Below are 21,160 nucleotides of genomic sequence, written 5' to 3' on the forward strand. Positions count from 1 at the left end.
ATATATATATACGCGTGTGTTGGATATTTTTTATATTAAATAAAAGATATGTAATTTATATAAATACAATGATACATACAGGTCCCTCTACAAAATAATGTTCGTGGGCTATTTATTGTCCCCCACTTCTGGAAACAATTCATAAAGAATCTCATCAAATAGTGTGTACACCAAGTCCTGATTAAGCCTTTTGTTTTGGAGTACACTAAATAGACGTCTTGCTCCACGACGAGAGTTCTGTCTGCCAACCATACTTCCGAGTAGGTCTAATAAGGTACTATATTCAATAAGATTGTTTCTATTTCTCTCTCTCTCTATAGATTGCACCCTTTCCAAAATAATAACAGGTTTACTTTACCTGGTAGCCACGTAGATAATTTTCGGTTGGCTTCTTCGCGTGTATGCTGTTTCTCCTCTGGCCGTCGAGGAGGCTTAAATGATAAGGAAGCTCCCTCAGGCCATAGGGTGTCCGTGAGACGCCTAAAATAAAATAATATCATAGGCTCGGATTCCAAAAAGCGCATTGATTCCCGTAGTTTTCTAAAGGACTGATTAATACCCTAATAGATTTACCACGCCCAAATAATTTTCGAGAATTATTTCAACTGTATTGTACCTTTCAATGGTACCTCCGAAGATCTGCTGCAAAATAATAACAACTGCCTGGCGTCTAAGCCAATTGTTCTTTTCTTTGAGTTCAAACATCTCAATAAAAAGGTCACAAAGTGGCTCTGTAAACCGAGTGATCCCTTCGTTTTCCACAGGCTTGAGCGCTTCATTCGAAAGTTCCACATTTCCAAACGAATTTGATAAACTGTCTGAATTGATTTCCAACCCATCAAGCATCATTCGCTTGTGTGATCCATTCGAGCTCGTATTACGACTGTGGGGAAAAGTTGAATTGGGATCGTTCATATCGCTTTCATATGAAAATTCCATAACTTGTTCACCTAAGCGTTGCGTAATCAGATCAAGCATCGATGGCCCAATGAACATATCATCAAAGCCAGCTGCAACAGTTTTGTAAATATGCTTCATGAACCCAGCTGATTGTTTGCGGTTATTAGAATATTCATTAGCGGATATATTGGATGCTATTGAGCGTTGAAGGTTCTGCATTGAAGGTGACTTGTGAGGAGAAGGCGTAGTTACACTAGAGCCTAGTAGTCCATTGCGCGATGTATCCGTGTCAATGGGTTCATGGCGGCCTTTGTTCTTGGAACCAAATATCTTTTGTCGCTCAACAGAACGAGGTAATGATGTAAAATAACCAAAACCAAACTCATAATCGACATCACTGTTGTCTTTGGGACCCGGAACATATACATTCTGTTGTGACAAGAACACTCTTAATTCATCACTTTGACAAATTAATTTGTCTTCCAATAAGCGCCTTAAATAACGTTCAAGACTAATTCGTCGGGTCTCAACAAACGAGCGCTGGAGTTTGAGCAGTGGCCATTTTACTGGAAAATCCAACATCTTGACAGCCGCATAATGGTCCTTGAGTTTCTGATGAAGGGTAAAAAATTCGCTGTAACGGCGTGTAACTATCCATCCTGATGTATAGTTCCCTTCTGTGCCAAGCTGATGAATTTCAATCACATATAGTGCGAATTCACCATGGATATCTGACCCGATTGTTGAGTTGGTAATGCTGACCTTGGTACGTTCCTATACAAAGAAAATACCACAAGAAGTATTATGCAAACCGTTTCTCAATAAAAAAGTAAGGCCCGTGGCTTCGTGGTAACGTATACTTTCTGGCACAAGCACGTTTTCTGATTCTTGCAGTTCATATTGACTCTTTTGATATTTCATCTGTTGTATATCCTGTCTACATGCGCTCTTAATTTTCCTGAGAAGTCGTAAACTCTCTACTTCGTTTCTAGCTTCGGATTTTCGGATCAAAGCATCGACAAGTGCCTCTTCCTGCATTAGTTTTTTCACATCTTCTGATATTTGTTTAACCTTTGAAGCCAGAAGAAGATCACCAGGTGGTGCTAGATGAACATTATCTCCAGACGGAGCCTTTGTAGAAGACGCAGACGAATGGATCTCCTGCTGCTCTTGGGACTTAATTGATCCACGCGGTGTTAATGGCCCAATCTGGTCATGCTCAACTTCTGAAATGGTATTAGTTCCTCCTGAAGACTTCCAGGACGGTAAAGTATAATCATTCTGCACAGGCATAGCCATTGAAGACTTTATGCCTCGTGTGCCGTATAAAATTAAAGGAGATGGACGCTGGAATGACTGTGGTTTTGTAATCTTTATGGAACCCTCTCTTCTTGGCAGTGTGCTTATAGACTTATTTTGTGTGTATTCATCTTGATCATTAGCCATTACTCCTTCACCATCAATGATAGACTGTAATTCGGCTTCTACAGCATCTACAGTGTCGCTTCGAACGAGTTTCTTACGCTCCATTTTATTTGGCGGTTGTATAGCAGGGTCAATTTTCGGAGCATTCACATCATCATCTGTATCAATCCCGTCAGACTCTGTAGATTTGATTGACTCTGTAGGTGAGATATACTGTGAGGTTTGTTCAGATCCCTCTCCAGAAGTAGTCGGTTCGCCTCTCCACCACTCATTCGCGGATAAAAGTACGTTCCCTAGCGACAAAAACTTTGATGGTCTATTTGAAGTCTCTGATCTTGCACGGACATGTCTTCGGGACCGATTGTAGCTAAGTGGAGGCTTGAGCTTATCAGACCCAGAGTGTGCCATTGTGGACCGTCTACTACCACGTCCTTCGGTGTCAGATTCGGCTTTGGGAGATTCTTGATGATCCCATTTATCGCTCTTGGCTATTCGTGCTGAACTCGTTCTTTCCATAGACGAAGACGCTATCGTTTCAAGTGGAGGGCGAGATGATGCAAGTAAATCAGCCGCGCTCGGACGGCGATAGAGTGTGCTCTCATCAAGACTACGTCGCTCTGGTAAGGTGTCAGGAGCAGAGTTAGGCGAGGTAGCAAGATACTTGAAATACAAATCTGATCGTTTAAAGTAAAGAAAATGCTCTTTTTCGATCTGCCAAAAAATACTTTGCTGTATTCTGTACAACCGTCGGCCCATTTCCTGTACAGTCTCTGAAAAGACACTTTCGTTTTCTTCAATAAGGTCTATTTGTGCACGTTGAATTGCGTCCATGAGGTCGCGGCTGAGATTTTCAGAAATCGGAAGACGATGAGGTGATGCGTCAGCAAAGTACATTTCGTGGACCATCTTTATGTCTTGGAAAAATGTTTTTTCATCTCGCTTTTGGGGCGAATTATCGGATGTGTCATAGTTCTTAAACCCTTCGACAATTAGCCAAAACTGAAGTTTTACCATATCACCTCGGCGGTCCATAAACTCCATAAAATACGAAAGACCAGCAGTGTTGGTGAGGATATCATAAAGGGTATAACCAGTAGTCTGGGATGTAAATGTAGTACTCTGTTTTCGACTGCCAAACAGTTGAGATGTAGGTGAACGCTAACCAGCACAGTGAGTAAATTATGAATAGAGATTTACACATATACACACACACCCACATATATATATATATATATATATGTTAATAAATAAAAGGGAAGAGTTACTTTTTCGTAGTTTTCGCCTGAAAGAAGAGCAATACGTTTATCAACTCTTTTTTTAGCTACACTTAGCCGATTCACATATGCATTCACATCTTCGACTTTTTCACCGTCCACAACTTCTTCTGGATCTCTCTCCACTAAGCCGACAAATGACATATTTAGCTGGTATACTTTATAGCTTAACGCACTTACAGGTGAGAGCTTTCTTCTTTCGTATCTGGGTAATAATATCGTTGCGAACTCGCTTAAGATCAAGCAAATTCTTTTCGCTCTCAATCATCTTGAGAAAGTCTTGGAAAGTCTGTCTGCCCATTTTTGTACTTCCAAAGCCAAAAATTCTTTTTGTATCTGCATCCTCTTCTTGTTCATCCCATGCCTCCTCAAGTCCAGTCCCCAAAAATGCAGCTGAGAACTGATTCATAGGTCCGATTTTCTCTCTCGATGGCCCAGATCTTGGATTGGTATTTCCTAATGAAGTTTCATTTTCAGGTTCAAAAGTCTCCTCTCCGTTGTCATCCATGTCTTTTGAATGCCTGTTGAGGACCTCTCGCACCTTTCGAACTATATTCCTATGAGGAAAAATAAAAATAAGTTATGGCTAAAAGTTGAATTTATAGTTGACTTTTCTTACTGTTCACGGATAGCTTTTGCTAACTAATAAAAACAAATTACATAGTCGTCAATAAAAAAAAATGCATTATCTTAGCTCCTTCAAACCTACATAGATATCGATGGTTTGGTTCCAAAAATCTGGATCAGCAAGCATATCAAAGGTAGGCTGAAGTACAGCACATGTTGCCATTTCGCGGATGATCAGGGCTACTGCGTTACTCTGTATATCCTTTTTATCAAAGATATATGGCATAATACGGTCAATAACTTGACGTAAATAAGCTATTTCAGTGGGTTTTGTTGTCACAGCAGCAGTTGTTAGGGCAGGGTGAAGTTTACCACCCCTAAACTGGGAGGCTAACAAAAGATCAAGCTCATCAGATTGTGTGACTGAACGCTCAAGGGAGCGTCCGCGAAGGGACACTTCGGCTTCCCTAAATTCGGATATGTGTAGCGTAATTATTGGCATCAGGCGGTTAAGAACAATACTCATGAGATCTTTGTCCTCGAGGCGGCCTTTGAGGTTCAGAAGAGCGGTACGAATAATATGGTCTACTGCACTAGGAAACGACTTCTCCTCTATGGAGCCTGAAAGGTGTACAAACCAAAAATCGACAAAGTCGCGGAGAACATACGACAATAATTCTTCAAACGCTTCAGCAATCTCAGGAGATTCGGCTACAGCAGGACGAGCAAATGTGTTGTCGGCTTTTCGTTTGGCCTGTGCTTCAGCCCAGGGCTTAGGTTTGGCAAAAAACAGCGATGGGAACTCATTTCGTTTTTGGCGTTCGTTAAAGCGGTCCTGGGAGGAAGAGACGACATACTTTGCATAGATGTAGAGCACCGAGAGATTCAGCACCAGCAGTGCGCATAGATCCACCATCACCAGGCGTAATCCAGCAGTCAGCGACCGTAAGCTGTAGGGCCATTGTGTTCCAAATACAACTACTAGCAAGACAATTGCTACAATGGCCTTTTGTTTTCCGATAGAGATGCCAGCCATAATGAGGTCTGTGTGTAGAGACCTCGCTCTTTCTCTTTTTAGAGCGCATACAACTAATCTGACCTTCTGGTGTTGTTTTAAACACCGCCACTTCACCGTGACTCTCGGTGTCGAGGTCTTCTTGTGTCTTTTTCTTTTTTTGTGATCGTCCATTGATTATGAGTCAGACACCTAACGAACCGAGCCAGCCCACCGGGGCGCAAGCAGCTGTATTCGTTCAATCGGTTGCTATGCCTGAGAGTGCGGTTTTGATCAAAGGTCCCGATTTTAATCAGAACTTGTCATTGAGCGATCTCATGTCTAGCTACAAGACCATGGGATTCCAAGCTAGTGGTCTCGGAGAAGCTATTGATATTATCAACTGCATGGTAATAAGAATAAGAATAAGAATAGATTAATTAAATATATTAATTGCAGGAGAAAAAAAATATGTTTATTAATAAGTAAGGCAGAGAACGTGGCGATTGTCAGATGAGCCTGTAGCTGCTGATGAAACAGAAGATTACAGGGACCCAGAGACCCGTTGCAAAACTAAATGCAAAATCTTTTTGGGCTATACATCCAACCTAGTATCATCTGGAATGCGTGAGATTATCAAGTTCTTAGTTCAACATAAGATGGTTGATGTAGTAGTGGCTACAGGTGGTGGTATTGAAGAAGACTTTATCAAATGTCTTGCTCCAACTTACCTCGGCGCTTTTGATCTCAAGGGATCTGATCTTCGCAAACAGGGTCTCAATCGTATCGGAAATCTTTTGGTTCCCAACAATAACTACTGCAAGTTTGAAGATTGGGTTGTACCAATTCTTGATAAAATGTTGGATGAGCAAAAGACCAAGGTGAATAATATATACAATTGTTAGCTAACAGAGAGGAAAAGACGATTGATATCATATCTTTTTTTAAGGGTACTATTTGGACACCATCTTCGATGATCAAGAAGCTTGGTGAAGAGATAAATGATGAATCTAGTATCTATTACTGGTGTGCAAAGAATGACATCCCTGTGTACTGCCCAGCAATTACTGATGGATCCTTGGGAGACATGATATATTTTCACTCCTACAAAAATCCAGGTCTTATAGTAGATATTGCAGCTGATATCCGTAGCATGAACAATGAGGCTGTATTTGCTAAAAAGACTGGAATGATTATTCTTGGTGGAGGACTCATCAAGCACCATATCTGCAATGCAAATCTGATGCGTAATGGTGCTGATTATGCAGTTTATATTAACACTGCCCAGGAATACGATGGAAGTGATGCAGGTGCTCGACCAGACGAAGCAGTATCCTGGGGCAAAATTAGACTTGATGCTCGTTCTGTCAAGATTTATGCCGAGGCCACCCTTGTCTTCCCTCTTATTGTTGCCGAAACATTCGCTAAAGGACATCACGAAGTCAAGAAGAATTAGAAAATTAAAAATAAAATAAAAATAAAATTAAAAAGCAATATATATTTGTGTATGTATTATGTAAAAATTTTATGGATGTATATCAAACAATACTGGTATCGTCTTGTATAATAAAGGACTGATCGTCTTCTGGTTCACCCGCCATCAAGGCATCCAACAATACTCTACGTTCTGTTCGCAATCTTCGTAGTTTCCGCTTCACTGCTGTCCATTCATCTCCTAAAAGCTCATTCTCACGCAAGATGCATTGTAACTTGGCCTTGGCAAGCTTATATTTGGCCAATGGGATCGTAGTAGATTCCACGCTTGTTCTATGCGTTAATACTTCTTCTTGAGACTCGTCTGAACCTTCATAAATATCTTCTGTCTTCCTTCGTTTTTTCCCCTCTACAAATTGGCCATGCTTCTTGATATTTATATCTGTATTTTGCATATATTCATCCTCATGGTCCAAGTGCCGATGCCGAGCAAGTGCGTCAGCACGGGAAAATCTAATTGTAAATGTAAGAAAACTAACTGGCCATGAGGATGACGTACACTTGATTGCAATCCACCGAAGAACATTCCATCGACTTTGGCATTTTTTCGCCTGTATGGGTCTTTAGGTGCAATGAAAGTCCAAAGCGATTCGGAATTTTGATTCCTTTGTTTGGACAAGATGTCCATTTACAGAAATATTCAGATTTACGCCAACCAAAATGGTCTAAAAGGAATGAATACGGTGAGGATGCTTTCACTCACAAAGGTATAAAATATACCTTCTGAGAGATGTTTTGAAAGTGCAGATTGAGATGTGAATGGAATATTACAATCATCCCATTCACACACAATTTCAGTTATAGGTGGCGCGTTGTTCATGTCAAGGATGGATAAGTTAAAAAGAGGGGTTAAAAAAGAGTGGGGTGTTCAAGTCACAACCAGAAGAGAGACAAAGATAGAGATTGAATGTATTGTAATTTATTTCAAGTGACTCTTTGCCCAGTGCTCAAGATCCACTTTGAGCGACATAGCTGACAGAAGATAGGGTGTTTTCTACAAGTTAAAAAGTAAATATATATATAGTGTAAGAACTACCGAGTCTTAGAGGACTCACCATAAGATCTGCTGGAGTAGCTCGTTTGTTCACATCCTTGACAAGACTAAAAAAGAAAGTGTGTAAATATGAGTTTAATTTATAGAATCATATATACATATTTGTATACGTATAATCATCGTACCACAAGGCAAGGATATTGTGAAGATCTTCAGGGTAATTTCCTTGCTTTGGTAGGGTTGGTTCTGGTTCATTTACGATATGCTGCAAGAGCTCAAAGATTGCCAGGGGTTTATTCTCTGGGGCAAACGGAAACCGCCCTAGAGCCAGCTCCATAAGAGTAATTCCAATCGACCAAACGTCTGATTTTACTGAATACGGCGACCCGAGTATTCGCTCCGGCTATAAGGCCGAGAAATAATAGATAAGTTGGGGATTAACACCATAGCTTAATATAATTTTCCAGCTTACGCTCATGTATGAACTAGTGCCGACAAAAGTATTGGCCACCGAATCAATCAGTCGGCCTGAGACACCAAAATCGCATATTTTGATCTGACCAGCAGAATTTACGAGGACGTTGCAGGGTTTTAAATCTATGTCAACATTCATTGGATACTGCTTCTTGCAAGAAAAAAAAATGTGTTGTCTTACCTCGATGAATAATACGATGACTATCATATAGATAAATCAGGCCATCTACAATCTATATACTCATTAGCTCTATAGCTCATATCCAACAAAATTAATTCCTTACTGCATAAGCAATCTTTTTTAGGACATTCATGGGTATAGGTCCACTCTCCTTGTAGATTTTGTCAAGTGAGCTAATTCCAAAATGTCAGTTGTTACCAAGTGATATATTAAGTAACTTACCCTACGTCCATGTATTCCATACACATGGATATATCACCTCCGTTCATAAATGCCCCGTAGAAACTGACAATGTGCTCAGAGTTGCAGTCATGTAGAAACTGCATTTCTCGCATTATCTGACGTCGAACCATCAACCTCTGATCTAACTGTTGATTTCTTTGCCGTGCTGGACGCTGCGTTGCAACACGCTCGGGCTGCTTTGGTGGGGCACTAGCTCCCTTGGAAGCTGGCATAGACACTGACTTCTCTGGTCGTGACGGAAACCCCTGATCAACTGTGGCTGGGTCAGGGGCGTTAAGTGAGATACGTGCAAAGGCAGGCGAATCGAGTAATGATTGAGGATATATTGTCTGTAGACGAGATGAGCTTGGTTGTAGTGATTTTGTCTTGGGATTGTTACCTTTTTCGCCATTATAGTTTTGGTAGGGATGTGCATCACCTTTGTCACCGTTCCTCCATTTCCAGCACCGAGTTCTTCAAGTGTTTCAAGATCCTCGGTCCGTAGATCAAGTCTTAATTCCAGCCCGATCTGTAGATCGCTCAAGTCTTTGTAGAGCTCATCGTATTCTTCTTGTTTGCCTGACTTGACACTAAGGTCTGAAGGCGGTACAGCCACCAGGGGAGAGTTATCTAAGGCAAGGTTTTTGAAATTTCGCTTTTTGCGTACGGCCTGCATTTGAGTATAATAAAGCAAGAGAAAGAAACCAAATAAAGTAGCTGGCCTAGTGAGTATGTTGTATCTATAGATATTACGCTTTCTGAAAGCTGCTCCATCTACAGAAGGTTTGTGTCACTTTCACACTCGAGGTAGGAATACAACCTTTCCTAAACATAAGGTCGCAGCAAATAAAAATCAATATCGCTTGACAGTAAAAATAATTGTCGCGTGTTTCAAAGTAGATGTTGTCTATTTAAAAATTGTCCATCCCTCCAAGGAGTTTATTCAATTTATATACATGTTGCATTTTCTAAAATGGATGATGCCTGCTTAGAACATATTCATTTTGTATTTATTTCTATAGCCATCCTAGGTAATATGCGGTTCTTAAATTATACAAGTGAAATAAGCACTAAAATGTGCAAAGGAAAAAGAAAAGGAAAATTGCACAGTAGTAGTTAATGAGGACATGAGTTCGATAATTCGTATGTATAGCTTTTATTACTATAAAACTTGTAAAAGGTATATATTTGAGTTAATGGGGCATTTTATGAGACGGTGAACAAAGTGAAAATCGCAAACTTTACATATATAAATATCACTGGGTTATTTTGTGTCAAAGGATAACGAAAATCAGTGTACCACAATTGTAAACCCTTCAAGTTTTTTTAGAGTGTATTAGACATAAACGTTTCTCCTTTTGTAATATAATGTTAAAATATAGCTTATAGGATCGTGCAAAAATTTGAGAGTTAAAAGGTGAATTATGTAAAACAACATGATGTCCAGCGTGGACAGCGTGGCTGACAAGCTAACGTATTGCCTATTCTCTCAGTATTGAAACTAAAAGAAAAAAATGTTATTCTCTTATTCAATATGTACTAGAGGAACTGAGGAGCTCATCCCACAGGCAAAAAACATGTACCCTAAGATGATATGTTATGGTTGATGACGGAGATAATGTCATTCTCTACTCTATATTTTCATGATTTAATAATTCATACACTAGCTTTGCAAACCATATCTTCTGTCAATGTAATGAATATGATTTTAGAGATTAATAAAGAGCGAGTATCTAGTAGCCAGTACATGCTTCCTCACCTGGTAGAAGAAGATGGCCAATTTATTGAGAGAAATTTTACGGTGCCATCCATATATTCAGTGAACGAGAGATCTGATCGATGATTCATGGGCACACAAAAATTGGTTTGACCCTTCATAGTGTGACCGTATAAAAAAACTATTTCCTTTTTTATTTCGCACAGACAATTTCCTTTTCTCTACACCTGCGCCTACAGATCTATCAACTTTATTTACATTTAATTGTAGTTTAAAAGGTGATCGCTCGTATAGATTCCTTCGATGAAACCAGCACTATATGTTACAAAGAAAATACTATTCAATTACAGGCAGCACACCTATACTCAATTACTACAATAAGTGTGTTAGAAAAGTGTGTGTGCGGGATAGACGGGACTATTGATCGTAATATTCAATTAACTGTCATTTCTTCCGCTTTACTTTTAATATAAAAAACTGGTTCTTTTTTATTAATGGTTTGCTTATATAGTATTGACTCGCATGCAATACATACTCATATATATATATGCTTATACTTCTTGGTTAATTACTAATATATTATGTATTATATTAGTATTTTATATTTGCTTCCTAATTACTACAGATGCACTTCATTTCAAGCCAAAATTAAATCAGGAGGATGAAATTAAGGCTTGAACAAGAGATTTAAGACTAAGCGGAGTAAGTGACAACGTGGTGGGTCGAAAGAAAAAAATTGAGCCTTGCCTTGGTTTACCATTTAAGCACATACACACAAAGAAAAGAAAAAAGTATAAAAAGCAAATGGCCTATTTGCCCACCTTTTTTTCAGTCAACAAGACATACATACAATACAAAAGAAGTGGGGGATTTGATATATATACAATGTTGTTTGTCGGTAGTCTTTTTGTTCTCATTCAAAGCAAATTGATTATTTATAATGCTGTCAGATCCACCAAGTCAAAACGTCTGGGCTTGGGCATACCCGCCATAACTGGCAAAGTGTCTTCTCTGCTAAAAGCAATGCCCACACATCGGCGCTTGGGCTGAGCAGGATCCTTGTAGAAACGCACATATCCAGGCTCCAGAGCAAACAATGTGTGGTCCTTACCCATACCAACCTACCATGTCATTAGTTTTTTGGTTCCTGAATCTCAAAATCTCAAAACCCTTACATGATCACCCGCATGGAACTTGGTTCCTCTTTGACGGACAATAATGTTACCAGGGATCACTTCTTGACCACCAAACTTTTTGACACCCAATCTTCTACCAGCAGAGTCTCTTCCGTTACGAGAAGAACCTCCGGATTTCTTAGAAGCCCAACGGACCTGCATGTCTATCCAATTTAATTAATATACAGATTCAATCCATGTAAAAAAAAATTGTTGAGATTCGCTTCTGTTTATAGTTCGTATTTACCAGAGACAACAGGGCAGCTAACTCGAGGCACAGTACGGGTAAGACCAAGTTGGCCCAAAGATCTAACAAGAAGTGACATTTGGCTTAATAGAGGAGATGCTGGAGAACAAACAAGAAGTGTGGCCACAAGCTAGACACACCACTTTTTTGCATTCGTGGCGTCATCGTGACCGGCAGGGGGAAACCTGCTCTGGTCTCCAAGTGAGGGGAGGGGTGGTTAACGAACATATTGCCTTTTTTGGGATCTCACAATTTGAATTTCTCTCTCTGCCTTGGCTCACTTGGCCATTCTTTGGCACCTATTTGGCCGTCGGCATTCTTTATCTTAAGGCCACAACTTATGGCCTAGCTAAAGTAATTATATAATAAAATTCCTTTTGATTGTTTCCTCTCTTCTCTACTTGCTCTAGCACCCACTACTCAAGTCTGTGCGCCATGGCCATCATTAGCTGACGTCACACACCGTGTTCTTGCCTTGGCTGTTGTGTTTTTGTTTTCCAGCTCCCTTTCATTTTCACCCTCCTTCCCACTCTCTTCCAACCTACACCAACTATGTCTTCCAAGATTGTCGGTTTCGCCCAGTGCGCTGTCTCTAAGCTGATGGGTAATTGCCCTTGCATTCCATGCCCCGACCAACAAGCTCTAATAACGTCATAATAGCTATCCAGAAGCCTGTCGTTTACAACGCCAAGGTTGCCGCCGAAGTTGCCAAGCAGGTTTACACCAAGGAAGGCATGGCTTTCCCTAACGGACAGCAGTGGGCCGAGGCCCAGTCAGCCCTTAAGAAGAACCTTAATACCGCTGCCTTCAAGAGCGTCACTGTTGGCGATGTTGTCAAGGGTGGTGTTATGGCTGCCGAGCTCTACACCTTCTTCTTGATTGGTGAGATCATTGGTCGTAGAAACCTCATTGGCTACAACGTCGAGTCCTCTGCTCCCGCTCACCATTAGAAAATGTCTTGCATATATCAAACAAACGAAGCTTTTTTTTTCTATGCCTATTTCTGAAACTGTTATTGGGGTGTGTAGAGAGAAGAGTTTTTTTTTTTGAGAGAGAGGATCTTAGATGTCTTTATGTTCGGAAAGACTAGAAGAGATATCGCGTTTTTTGCGCTCAAGAAATAGATCGATTTTATCCTTTCCATCTTGGACATCTTGTAATGACTTGTCAAAAAAGTGTTGAGTAGCTGCAAACCAGTCCTTCATATACCCCTTGTCTCTCAATTGTTCATTTGTTGGAGGTCTGTGTATATCCATACGTTTTGCTCGTTTTGATAGACCGTCTATAATTTGTATAAGCCTCATTGAAGAAAAACTTGGTGGCATAATAATAGAACACACGGTTGCGTAAGGTTGTACTTGGCTTATCTTCTGGGGTTTACCTTTTAGGAGCACTCGGCCACGTTTTGATAATTCGTCTGGTTGAAGTGATTCCTCGTTCTCATCTATTATTTCACATAAACACGTCTCTTAGTACTTCTTTTCTATTAAAATAATAAATATGTATATATATCTATATGTAACAAAATGAACATTACCACAATCAATAAAATCTTTTGTCGGATCATTTAAAAGGATTTCATCAAAATGAGATGTATAATAATATCGAAACTTGTGTGGCCAGGCTACTTGATCGTATTTGTTTTCTTTAGAGATTCCTCCTGATTGAACCTTTTGTATTGGGCTTTTACTCTGAATTCCAATAACCATGTTCTTAATGAGAATTATAAATAATAAAATAAAAGAACAGAAGGAAAGTATTTGCCTGTGAAACCTTAGGCCGATAATTATTTTTATTGGTGAAAAATACAAGTTTATTTTTGCATAATGTCTATACAATTTTGAATAGCAAGAAATAAGAACCTATTTTGTTTCAATATATAACTTTCACTTGTATAATATAATTTTGGATTAAATATACATTGAAGTAGGGGCTATTTATTTTCTAAAAGAAATATACATGTATATTATTTATTGTTATCCAACACTTTTATTTTTAAAGTAAATAAAGATATTCGATTTTCATTCAAAAGCCAATTTTGTATGTGAAAAATTCTAAATTTTTCTTGCTTCTATCATAGGTATTATATAATCTAAGAAAACGATTATTTAATCTGTGGAACTATTGGCGTCCTTCGCCAGAGATGACAATACGGTAATGGGCCTTTCCGTTCATAAGATCTTGAAGGCCTTGGTTGACTTCTTCAAGAGAATTTCCTATCTTTTGAACCCAAGGGCGGACATTTTTCTTGCTTGCAAAATCCAACATTTCTCTAATGTCTTCGTGACTACCAACAAAACTACCTTCGATACTAATATGTCTGTACACAAATGCTCCTGCAGGGAAAGGGATAGGCTCATCAGGTATATCCAACAGCAACAGTTTTCCGTGATTTTTAATCAATCCCAACAAGTCTTTCCAATCAGTAGACTTTCCGGATCCGCACACCAATAATACATCCACACTCTGCAAGTATGGAGTAGTCTTGATGTCTTCAAGTGTTGCAAAGTCGGTTGCACCCAAAGTTTTGGCTTCTTCTGCCTTAGACTTGGAGGATGAGACCACCAGTACACGCTTACACTCCTTAGCCCTAGCCCATTGAATCTGTTATGTAAGTTAGTTTAAGCTAAAACGTTAATGATTTATGGTTAAGGTATACATACAGCTAAATGACCTAGTCCTCCAATACCAACAATGCCAACTGAGGTGTCTTTGTTGATGTTCTGATGTTTAAATGGGAGATATCTATATGGAAAGCAAAGTTCATTTTACTGATACCCTGGGTATATTTTTTTTTAAAAAAAGGGGGGTTTACGTTGTTATTCCTGCACACAAGCTGAGAGTTTGGTTAGTCATACTCATCTGATTAATGATTATCTTCAGTAAACTTACAGTGGTGCACATTCTGTGTCTTCGATATTATCTGGGATCTTTATCGCCCATTTTGATTGAATTCGGACCTTATTGCCATATCCCTGTTTTTTTTTTAGGATTTTAGAACTGCGTCAAGTTCTACAGATACATGACTCCTTGCACATTATCGCCATAGATTTGAAAAAGATACTTACACCATACGACTGGGCTCCTTTAAAGACACCATTGTAGGTAGTTACTTTATTAGGGCACAGCTGTCCATAGCTGGCTTTGCACTCACTGCATTCACCACAGCTACGACACACTGGGGAAACACCTACACGATTTCCAATACTAAGATCCTTCACTAAATTTCCCACTGCAGTGACTTTTCCCACAAATTCATGACCAGGCATCAATGGATAAGTAGCCCTCTTCCATCCCTATGAAGAAATAAAATGTAAATAAGATGGTCGTAGCCACACATGCCCGCCGTTTTTTTGTTATACATACATTGGTCAGCTGGTGGACGTCAGAACCACAGCTAAAGGTTTTTTGTGTTAAATTGCATTGCGCATTTCATTTAATGGGACTTTTCTACTTACATTCCACATGCAGACACCAAGATCTCGACCTCATCATCCTCCAAGATCCGTGGCTTGTAAGAAAATGGCTTCAGATGTGTCTTTTTGTCTGAAAGTACAAAAGGCTCGTAGCCAGCGTATCCCTTGAATTCTTCCATTGATAGGTAATAGAAAGATAGATTGATAAAATAGTTTCAAATATCGCTCGCATTTTATCTATATTTCTACACCAAGTGACACAGGCACACATCTTCCTATTCTTGGAAACACAAAGAAATAATACAATCACCGCCATGTGTTGCCTGAAGACAAGCATGGCAGACGTTGTACAAGCTGGGTCAGTATTAGTTTCTACGTTTGAAAGAGCCGCTCAGCAAGTATTTTTTTGTTATTATTATTTTCTATCCAATGGTCAATATGGGAAGGCCATGGGGAACCAAGAGCCTTATCGCCATATTTATGGCTGTACTTCTCTTGTCCACTGTATTATTTCAATTTGGTACACAGATCCAGTCATTGGTTACATCTGAAGCTCAAGACAATATACCATGGAGAGATGATGCCGCCATTGAAGAATCTCGGTTAGAAGATGAACGTAAAGCCAGAGATGAAGCAGAAAAGAAAGCAAGGGAAGAAGATGAGCGACTAAAATGGATCAGCGACCATCTATCGGTGCGTGAACCAGGTAAAGCTAATAAAAAACAATTCACTCTGAACACTAGGACCGGATGAATGTATAACTCACAAGTTTTTTTTTTATATATTATTTTTATTAGTTCTGACCGAAGCTGATGCTAATATTGCGACACATGATTACGCTGTACCGATTCCTGTCAGTTCTTGGACTAAAGATGATACAAAACAATACACATCAGTTTTTGGGCAACTGTTCTTGGCGGATTTATTTACCAAGCCTGAGAAGCTTCCTGACTTCAAACTTCTAACTGTCCAACAGCGAGTGTTTAAGGCTTTATTCCAGTACTTTGATCCCATTATAACAGCTGGCCAGGACTTTAGATCCGACCCTGCCTGGGAACTATATGAACGTCTCGAAAACTCACTATACCCGTGGCTCAAGCCTAATTGGAGCAATGCCTTCCACATCAATAATAATACCCAGGGCCGTGGTATTGTAATGTGCATCGGCAACGATCAATTCAAGTATGCAGTTCCTACTCTCAAAGGTATCCGCCATGGTCTAAATTCTACACTACCTATCCAGGTGTATTATATTCGTGACGATGATCTGTCAGAAACCCGCCGTCGATATCTTTTATTGGAATTTACTGATCTCACTATCCATAAAGCTGTTGATTCATTTAACGACCGATATACTCGATTTGGCGGCTGGTCTGTCAAGTCTTATGCTATGCTGGCCAGTAGCTTTTCAGAAGTTATTCTAATGGATGCCGATGTGTATTTTTTCAAAAATCCTGAACTTCTGTTCAATGATCCCGGATACAAGACTACTGGATCTCTTTTTTACTACGATCGTACTCTTTTTCCAGGCTGGGATGATGGCCGGAAATGGTTAGAGTCTTTCTTGCCTACAGTAAGCTCGCATGCTCTTAACACTCGTTGGTGGACAGCACGCTCGGCCCATGAGCAAGAATCGGGCGTAGTTATCATGGATAAACGCAAATGTCTATTAGGTCTTTTGTCGACTTGCAAGATGAATGACAAACGTGAACGCGATGAAGTCACCTACAAGCACGTTCATGGTGACAAGGAAACCTTTTGGATTGGCTATGAAATGGTCCAGACACCTTATGCATTTGTCAAATCGTACGGTGCAGTAATCGGTGGACTCGGCGATGGCGGAAACTCTGCTAATGTTTGTGGAAACCAACTTCACCTTGATATTGACGGCGATCCTCTCTGGTGGAATGGTGGTTTACTGAGAGATAAAAATAAATGGGATAATCGCTATATGATGGTTACCCATTTCGCGGAAGGCGAAGATTGGGAATTCGATACTTCATGTATCAAAGAAACAGACAAGATTCGTACATTCTCTAACAAGGACAAAGATCTCGGAAAGCTCTATCAAAAATATGATGCCCAGCGAAAGAAAGAAGAAAAATCCATTGAAGAGGATACTTGGATCCCAACAAAATCAAAATAAGTCTGCCTAGTCCATATAAATTGCATTCTTCATTTCAATACACTCTTTTTTTTTCAATCATAAGACATTATTATAAAAACCACAATTCATTCGTACACAAATAGACAATAAAATCTGTATTTTCTTGGTGTTTTGAGATAGTATTTAATGCAAGAGATTTATCGTACATGCCTTTTTTATATGGTACATTCAATTAATTATCAAACGTATTATTTGATATGTCTAAAAAATGTAAAACTCTAATATATAAGATTTTGTGCGTTACGAAGAAATATTTATACATCTGCCTTGCTGAATAGAGACGTTTGTGGACTCAGATTTTCAACTTTTTGCACGAGCTCATTGCCTTAGAAAGGAAACCCGATGTTACATACACATCTATATAGAGACACTACTCTACCAAACCTTATTCAAATTGATAGCCTCTCATATTCGTTTATTTTCTGCTCTAAACTAACGGCAAGCTGATAGTTATAACACTGAAAAAAGTCACTTTTAATTTTAATTTTATAAACATCCTACTATCATAATACGCGTTTTTACCACTTTTCCTTCACTTGGTTTTAAACATGAACGCACATATGAATACTTTCGCTGCAGACGCTCCCATCAGATTTAATCACAAGATAAATCTGATCGCTGGAAGAGACAGACTCCTTGTGGAATCGTTGATCCACCGACACCCCTCATATGCTGGTCATGGGCAATCGGGTGCTGCCTGGGATGAAATCCTCAAAAAGGTCAATGATGCCGGAGGTAAAGGCAACGAAATTGGTGTCTCAACACTCAAGCAGAGACACAAGAATCTGGTCAAGCAGTTCAAAGCAAGACAGGCCCAAGAAAAAAAAATGACATGGTCAAACGAGAGCTACTCTGATCTCGATCAGCTTCTCTTTCAGCTTGTTGAATTGGTAATCTTCACGTTGTATTAGGTATATTCGTCGAATATCAATGTGTTTAATACTATAAGTTTTTAAAGGAGGCTGAAGGAGATCGGGGCAAGGCCATGAAAAAGCAATTGACTTCCGAGGAAGAAGTCCAGAAGCAGGCAGCTGCAGATAAAGTCGTGGAGAGAGCGACTTTATTGAAGTCCAAAAATCCGTTGAGAGTTGTTGAACAAAAGAAATGGACAGATAAAGTAGAGGGCAGTTCTTCTGGACATCTAGTCGGTCAATCGACGGTCGACTTTTCTGATGCCAGAGAAATGTTGAAGTCCTTTCGGGATGAATTGTCCAGTATGGTGGCTGGAATAAGTGATGGTGAGGTACTTACCTCAATGCGCAGGTTGGAGGAGAATGTCGAAAGAGGATTTCTGGCTATCGAGACAAGGCAGAGAACACTGGAGCAGAGACAGACTCTGCTAGAGGAGAGACAGGCTCGTTTCGAGTACAATATGCAGAGATACCTGCTTTAAGGTCTTAAAAAACAATAAAAATATATATACGTAAAACATGTCATAATAGTCATCAAATTTCTTCATATTACAGATAGTTTGGAGTAAAAAAATATTATTGGTTTAATAATCCATAAATGCACTGCTCTGGTGTAGGAGGAGCAACACCGTACTTTTTGCTTGTCTAGTTTCCTCCATTATAACAGACATTGAGGTTCTTCAAGAACGTTCCAACAATATAATATAGTCCCACTGGGGACTGACCACTTCTTTGGGTCTGTGAGTACTTTAAGAAAGCCCACAGACTCCCGACATGAGTAAACTCGTGCTCCACGGAAATTCGCACAGCAGACATACTTTTGTTGATAGCAAGTTCTTGCTCATCAGCCGTTTCTAAAACAGACAATATGCAAACCATAAGACTTTACCGTCGAGATAGATAACTGTACAATACTTACGTCTTCTGAAAGGGATCATCATATGGTCTGATGCGGTATATGCCGGATCACCATACAAGTAATAGCATGGACCATTTATGCTTGTAAAGTCAAATGCTACGCACATCATGGCATCCAATTGACTTTCGCGGTACATGCGCACGTCGTGATTCCTACCACTGTCTGGCCCCATAATGGACGAAGTAATACCATCGGGTGTTACCACTGCTTGGTACTTCAAACCATGTCCTCGCTATAAAGAGTATATAAATTGAGTAAAGACATGTGTCAGATCTATATATCCAATCTTTCACTCACGTAATGGCCATTGTATGCCCCCTCTTGATCAGCAATGGGCCTTGCTATCTTGTTGAAGGTTCCATCAATAAACCCAACACAGTACATTGCCGGTGCTTTTATCCAAATAATATATAAAACGTAAGTACTATTAAACTAATATTATATTTTGCAAGTGTTATTTACATCTTTCTCTAATGGCTCGGCTGAAGCGCATCAGGTTTGATTCCCGGAATTGACAGTAGTCAAACTTCAAGGCTGGATAGAACTTAATATAAATCTTCTCTATCATTTCATTGAAGATGACACTGAGAGTAGACTTTCCCTTTCCAAAGAGCAGAGATAAATCTACTAAGCGAGCAGGGAAAACCATTCTGCGAAGCACAATCATCAGAGCCAGTGTCATTGGCAGAGAAAATTCACTTGGAGTGCCTTCTCGAAAGTAGACGATGTCTCCCATTTCAAGAAGAGTGGCCAAGGAGCGTATCTGGTTTTATAAATATATTAAATTAGTACTTTTTTTTCTTGAAAGCAATGATTTAATTATACCTCGGGCTGCGTGAATCTAAACAAAAGTTTAGAATCTTCATCAGACAAGGTGCTTGGGTCTAAGCAACCTTGACAATGCAAGGAGACAGCTATGCGTTCCCCTTCCTGCTCACGGTCTCGGGCATATTGAGCAAGTGCTTCTTGAATTTCTTCATTGGTGGGCTCTTGATCTTCGTAAACATCTGCATGTTCCTCTTGCTGTTCAGGAACAGATACCCATCCTCGCTTTTGTTCTTCAGCAATACGCCGAGAGCTGTGATTTATGTAACGATCCGTTAGTTCGATAATAGGATCAAAACGAGACATTTTAAGATTTTGTTAAAGAAAAAGGGAAAGGTGCTGCCCTTTCAAGTAACGGTAATGTTTTCGTTACTGAATATCAAGTCACAATTGATAATGACAGCTTGTACGTTTAGTTAAAATGAATGTCCTACAATTTTATGTAACAGAAATAAGCTAAATACAGCAATACAAGTTGAAAATTTGAGTTTCAAAAAAAGCCTTTTTTAGCTAATATTCTGTGCAACTCTACAAATCTGAGTCCACAACGTCTTTTTTTTTTGTAGGGAGCCGAACCACAAACGTCTCTAATATGTCTATAATTGTGCTGCTAAATAATCTATATTTGCGTGCTTATGGTTTCACACACATATACAAATGTGTCCCCGATTATGATAACTAACCTTAACTACTATCAATTAATTTGATAAGTATACACAGATAGAAAGCTATTTCTATATTACCCTACATGATTCAATAATATCAAGTCTTCTGAAGCTTTACTTTATAGCTTAGTGGATTATATTGTGTTTAATAATTTCTCTATATCATATATAAATCTTCGAATGCATATAAAAAATACAGCAAACATCATCATCTATATATATATGTATGTATACTGCGACTTTGTAAAGTCGAATTTTTGAGTACCAATCTCAATTTCGTTATCTCTGACATGAGATTGACATGATCCTCGTTAGAAACAGGCTTAATGACACTACGAAAAAAGAAAGTACGTGATTAGGGGTGTATTTTTCTGTAGATATCAGCTAAACATCTACTATGCTTTGTATATTTATATTGGCTAATTAACACAAAATGAGGCTTTTGGTAGATATTATTATTATAATAATAAAAATAGACGAAAGTCATTATTATTGTTTTGTCATCTCCTGGTCAGGGATAAAATAGTAGGAGACGTTTAAATAAACATTTTCAAAATATATACCTGGTTAAGGCCAGCTTGAAATCAACTTAA

At 39.2% G+C, this 21,160-nt stretch overlaps 10 protein-coding genes across 10 annotated transcripts; 4 read left to right on the forward strand and 6 right to left on the reverse strand.

Moving 5' to 3' along the window:
* Positions 1 to 132: 132 nt before the first annotated feature.
* On the reverse strand, positions 133 to 4,863 carry PHYBLDRAFT_86166 (hypothetical protein; the record flags this gene model as incomplete). Its single annotated transcript, XM_018443638.1, has 10 exons — positions 133 to 266; positions 359 to 540; positions 617 to 818; positions 882 to 1,046; positions 1,278 to 1,674; positions 1,771 to 2,330; positions 2,937 to 3,483; positions 3,591 to 3,685; positions 3,780 to 3,999; positions 4,309 to 4,863. Coding segments are annotated over 10 exons (3,057 nt in total), but the record flags the coding sequence as incomplete, so codon positions are not given.
* Positions 4,864 to 5,360: 497 nt separating this feature from the next.
* On the forward strand, positions 5,361 to 6,652 carry PHYBLDRAFT_135415 (hypothetical protein; the record flags this gene model as incomplete). The annotated part of the gene is made up of 3 exons (XM_018429717.1): positions 5,361 to 5,570; positions 5,655 to 6,041; positions 6,110 to 6,652. The coding sequence occupies 3 exons, from the start codon at positions 5,361 to 5,363 to the stop codon at positions 6,614 to 6,616; spliced, it is 1,104 nt and encodes a 367-aa protein (XP_018288368.1). The 3' UTR covers positions 6,617 to 6,652.
* A 46-nt stretch (positions 6,653 to 6,698) lies between these two features.
* On the reverse strand, positions 6,699 to 7,474 carry PHYBLDRAFT_148874 (C2H2-type zinc finger transcription factor; the record flags this gene model as incomplete). The annotated part of the gene is made up of 3 exons (XM_018432172.1): positions 6,699 to 7,107; positions 7,154 to 7,319; positions 7,375 to 7,474. The coding sequence occupies 3 exons, from the start codon at positions 7,472 to 7,474 to the stop codon at positions 6,699 to 6,701; spliced, it is 675 nt and encodes a 224-aa protein (XP_018288369.1).
* Positions 7,475 to 7,553: 79 nt separating this feature from the next.
* On the reverse strand, positions 7,554 to 9,201 carry PHYBLDRAFT_182579 (hypothetical protein; the record flags this gene model as incomplete). The annotated part of the gene is made up of 8 exons (XM_018438642.1): positions 7,554 to 7,648; positions 7,710 to 7,755; positions 7,834 to 8,051; positions 8,121 to 8,245; positions 8,304 to 8,355; positions 8,407 to 8,476; positions 8,526 to 8,875; positions 8,926 to 9,201. The coding sequence occupies 8 exons, from the start codon at positions 9,199 to 9,201 to the stop codon at positions 7,574 to 7,576; spliced, it is 1,212 nt and encodes a 403-aa protein (XP_018288370.1). The 3' UTR covers positions 7,554 to 7,573.
* Positions 9,202 to 11,237: 2,036 nt separating this feature from the next.
* On the reverse strand, positions 11,238 to 11,573 carry PHYBLDRAFT_103652 (hypothetical protein; the record flags this gene model as incomplete). Its single annotated transcript, XM_018427775.1, has 2 exons — positions 11,238 to 11,363; positions 11,418 to 11,573. Coding segments are annotated over 2 exons (282 nt in total), but the record flags the coding sequence as incomplete, so codon positions are not given.
* Positions 11,574 to 12,191: 618 nt separating this feature from the next.
* Positions 12,192 to 12,871, forward strand: ATP20 (ATP synthase subunit G ATP20). Its single transcript, XM_018443134.1, has 2 exons — positions 12,192 to 12,268; positions 12,325 to 12,871. The coding sequence occupies exons 1-2, from the start codon at positions 12,217 to 12,219 to the stop codon at positions 12,612 to 12,614; spliced, it is 342 nt and encodes a 113-aa protein (XP_018288372.1). The 5' UTR covers positions 12,192 to 12,216; the 3' UTR covers positions 12,615 to 12,871.
* Positions 12,872 to 13,634: 763 nt separating this feature from the next.
* PHYBLDRAFT_76256 (hypothetical protein) lies at positions 13,635 to 15,268 on the reverse strand. The gene is made up of 7 exons (XM_018443135.1): positions 15,123 to 15,268; positions 15,031 to 15,061; positions 14,733 to 14,960; positions 14,557 to 14,639; positions 14,480 to 14,500; positions 14,328 to 14,409; positions 13,635 to 14,268 (listed from the first exon to the last, which is right to left on the reverse strand). The coding sequence occupies exons 1-7, from the start codon at positions 15,257 to 15,259 to the stop codon at positions 13,786 to 13,788; spliced, it is 1,065 nt and encodes a 354-aa protein (XP_018288373.1). The 5' UTR covers positions 15,260 to 15,268; the 3' UTR covers positions 13,635 to 13,785.
* A 241-nt stretch (positions 15,269 to 15,509) lies between these two features.
* On the forward strand, positions 15,510 to 17,226 carry PHYBLDRAFT_171718 (glycosyltransferase family 71 protein; the record flags this gene model as incomplete). The annotated part of the gene is made up of 2 exons (XM_018436651.1): positions 15,510 to 15,786; positions 15,878 to 17,226. The coding sequence occupies 2 exons, from the start codon at positions 15,510 to 15,512 to the stop codon at positions 17,224 to 17,226; spliced, it is 1,626 nt and encodes a 541-aa protein (XP_018288374.1).
* A 562-nt stretch (positions 17,227 to 17,788) lies between these two features.
* Positions 17,789 to 18,672, forward strand: PHYBLDRAFT_182583 (hypothetical protein). Its single transcript, XM_018438643.1, has 2 exons — positions 17,789 to 18,137; positions 18,206 to 18,672. Exons 1-2 carry the CDS (start codon positions 17,796 to 17,798, stop codon positions 18,638 to 18,640), a joined length of 777 nt encoding a protein of 258 aa, XP_018288375.1. The 5' UTR covers positions 17,789 to 17,795; the 3' UTR covers positions 18,641 to 18,672.
* A 131-nt stretch (positions 18,673 to 18,803) lies between these two features.
* Positions 18,804 to 20,208, reverse strand: PHYBLDRAFT_171720 (hypothetical protein; the record flags this gene model as incomplete). Its single annotated transcript, XM_018436652.1, has 5 exons — positions 18,804 to 19,012; positions 19,078 to 19,309; positions 19,375 to 19,469; positions 19,540 to 19,840; positions 19,903 to 20,208. The coding sequence occupies 5 exons, from the start codon at positions 20,206 to 20,208 to the stop codon at positions 18,804 to 18,806; spliced, it is 1,143 nt and encodes a 380-aa protein (XP_018288376.1).
* Between the last annotated feature and the right edge of the window lie 952 nt (positions 20,209 to 21,160).

The sequence above is a fragment of the Phycomyces blakesleeanus genome (assembly GCF_001638985.1).
Source record: "Phycomyces blakesleeanus NRRL 1555(-) unplaced genomic scaffold PHYBLscaffold_19, whole genome shotgun sequence".
In the NCBI taxonomy this organism is placed as follows: domain Eukaryota; kingdom Fungi; phylum Mucoromycota; class Mucoromycetes; order Mucorales; family Phycomycetaceae; genus Phycomyces; species Phycomyces blakesleeanus.

What these genes read in the sequence shown, in the direction of transcription:
- ATP20 (XM_018443134.1), top strand. Translation starts at nt 12,217, where the DNA reads ATGTCTTCCAAGATTGTCGGTTTCGCCCAGTGCGCTGTCTCTAAGCTG. An exon ending in CGCTGTCTCTAAGCTGATGG is followed by an intron (nt 12,269 to 12,324) that starts GTAATTGCCCTT and finishes ACGTCATAATAG; the next exon opens with CTATCCAGAAGCCTGTCGTT.
- PHYBLDRAFT_76256 (XM_018443135.1), bottom strand. Translation starts at nt 15,259, where the DNA reads ATGGAAGAATTCAAGGGATACGCTGGCTACGAGCCTTTTGTACTTTCA. An exon ending in TTGGTGTCTGCATGTGGAAT is followed by an intron (nt 15,062 to 15,122) that starts GTAAGTAGAAAA and finishes AAAAACCTTTAG; the next exon opens with CTGTGGTTCTGACGTCCACC. An exon ending in AAGGAGCCCAGTCGTATGGT is followed by an intron (nt 14,640 to 14,732) that starts GTAAGTATCTTT and finishes AAAAAAAAACAG; the next exon opens with GGATATGGCAATAAGGTCCG.
- PHYBLDRAFT_182583 (XM_018438643.1), top strand. Translation starts at nt 17,796, where the DNA reads ATGAACGCACATATGAATACTTTCGCTGCAGACGCTCCCATCAGATTT. An exon ending in TCTTTCAGCTTGTTGAATTG is followed by an intron (nt 18,138 to 18,205) that starts GTAATCTTCACG and finishes AAGTTTTTAAAG; the next exon opens with GAGGCTGAAGGAGATCGGGG.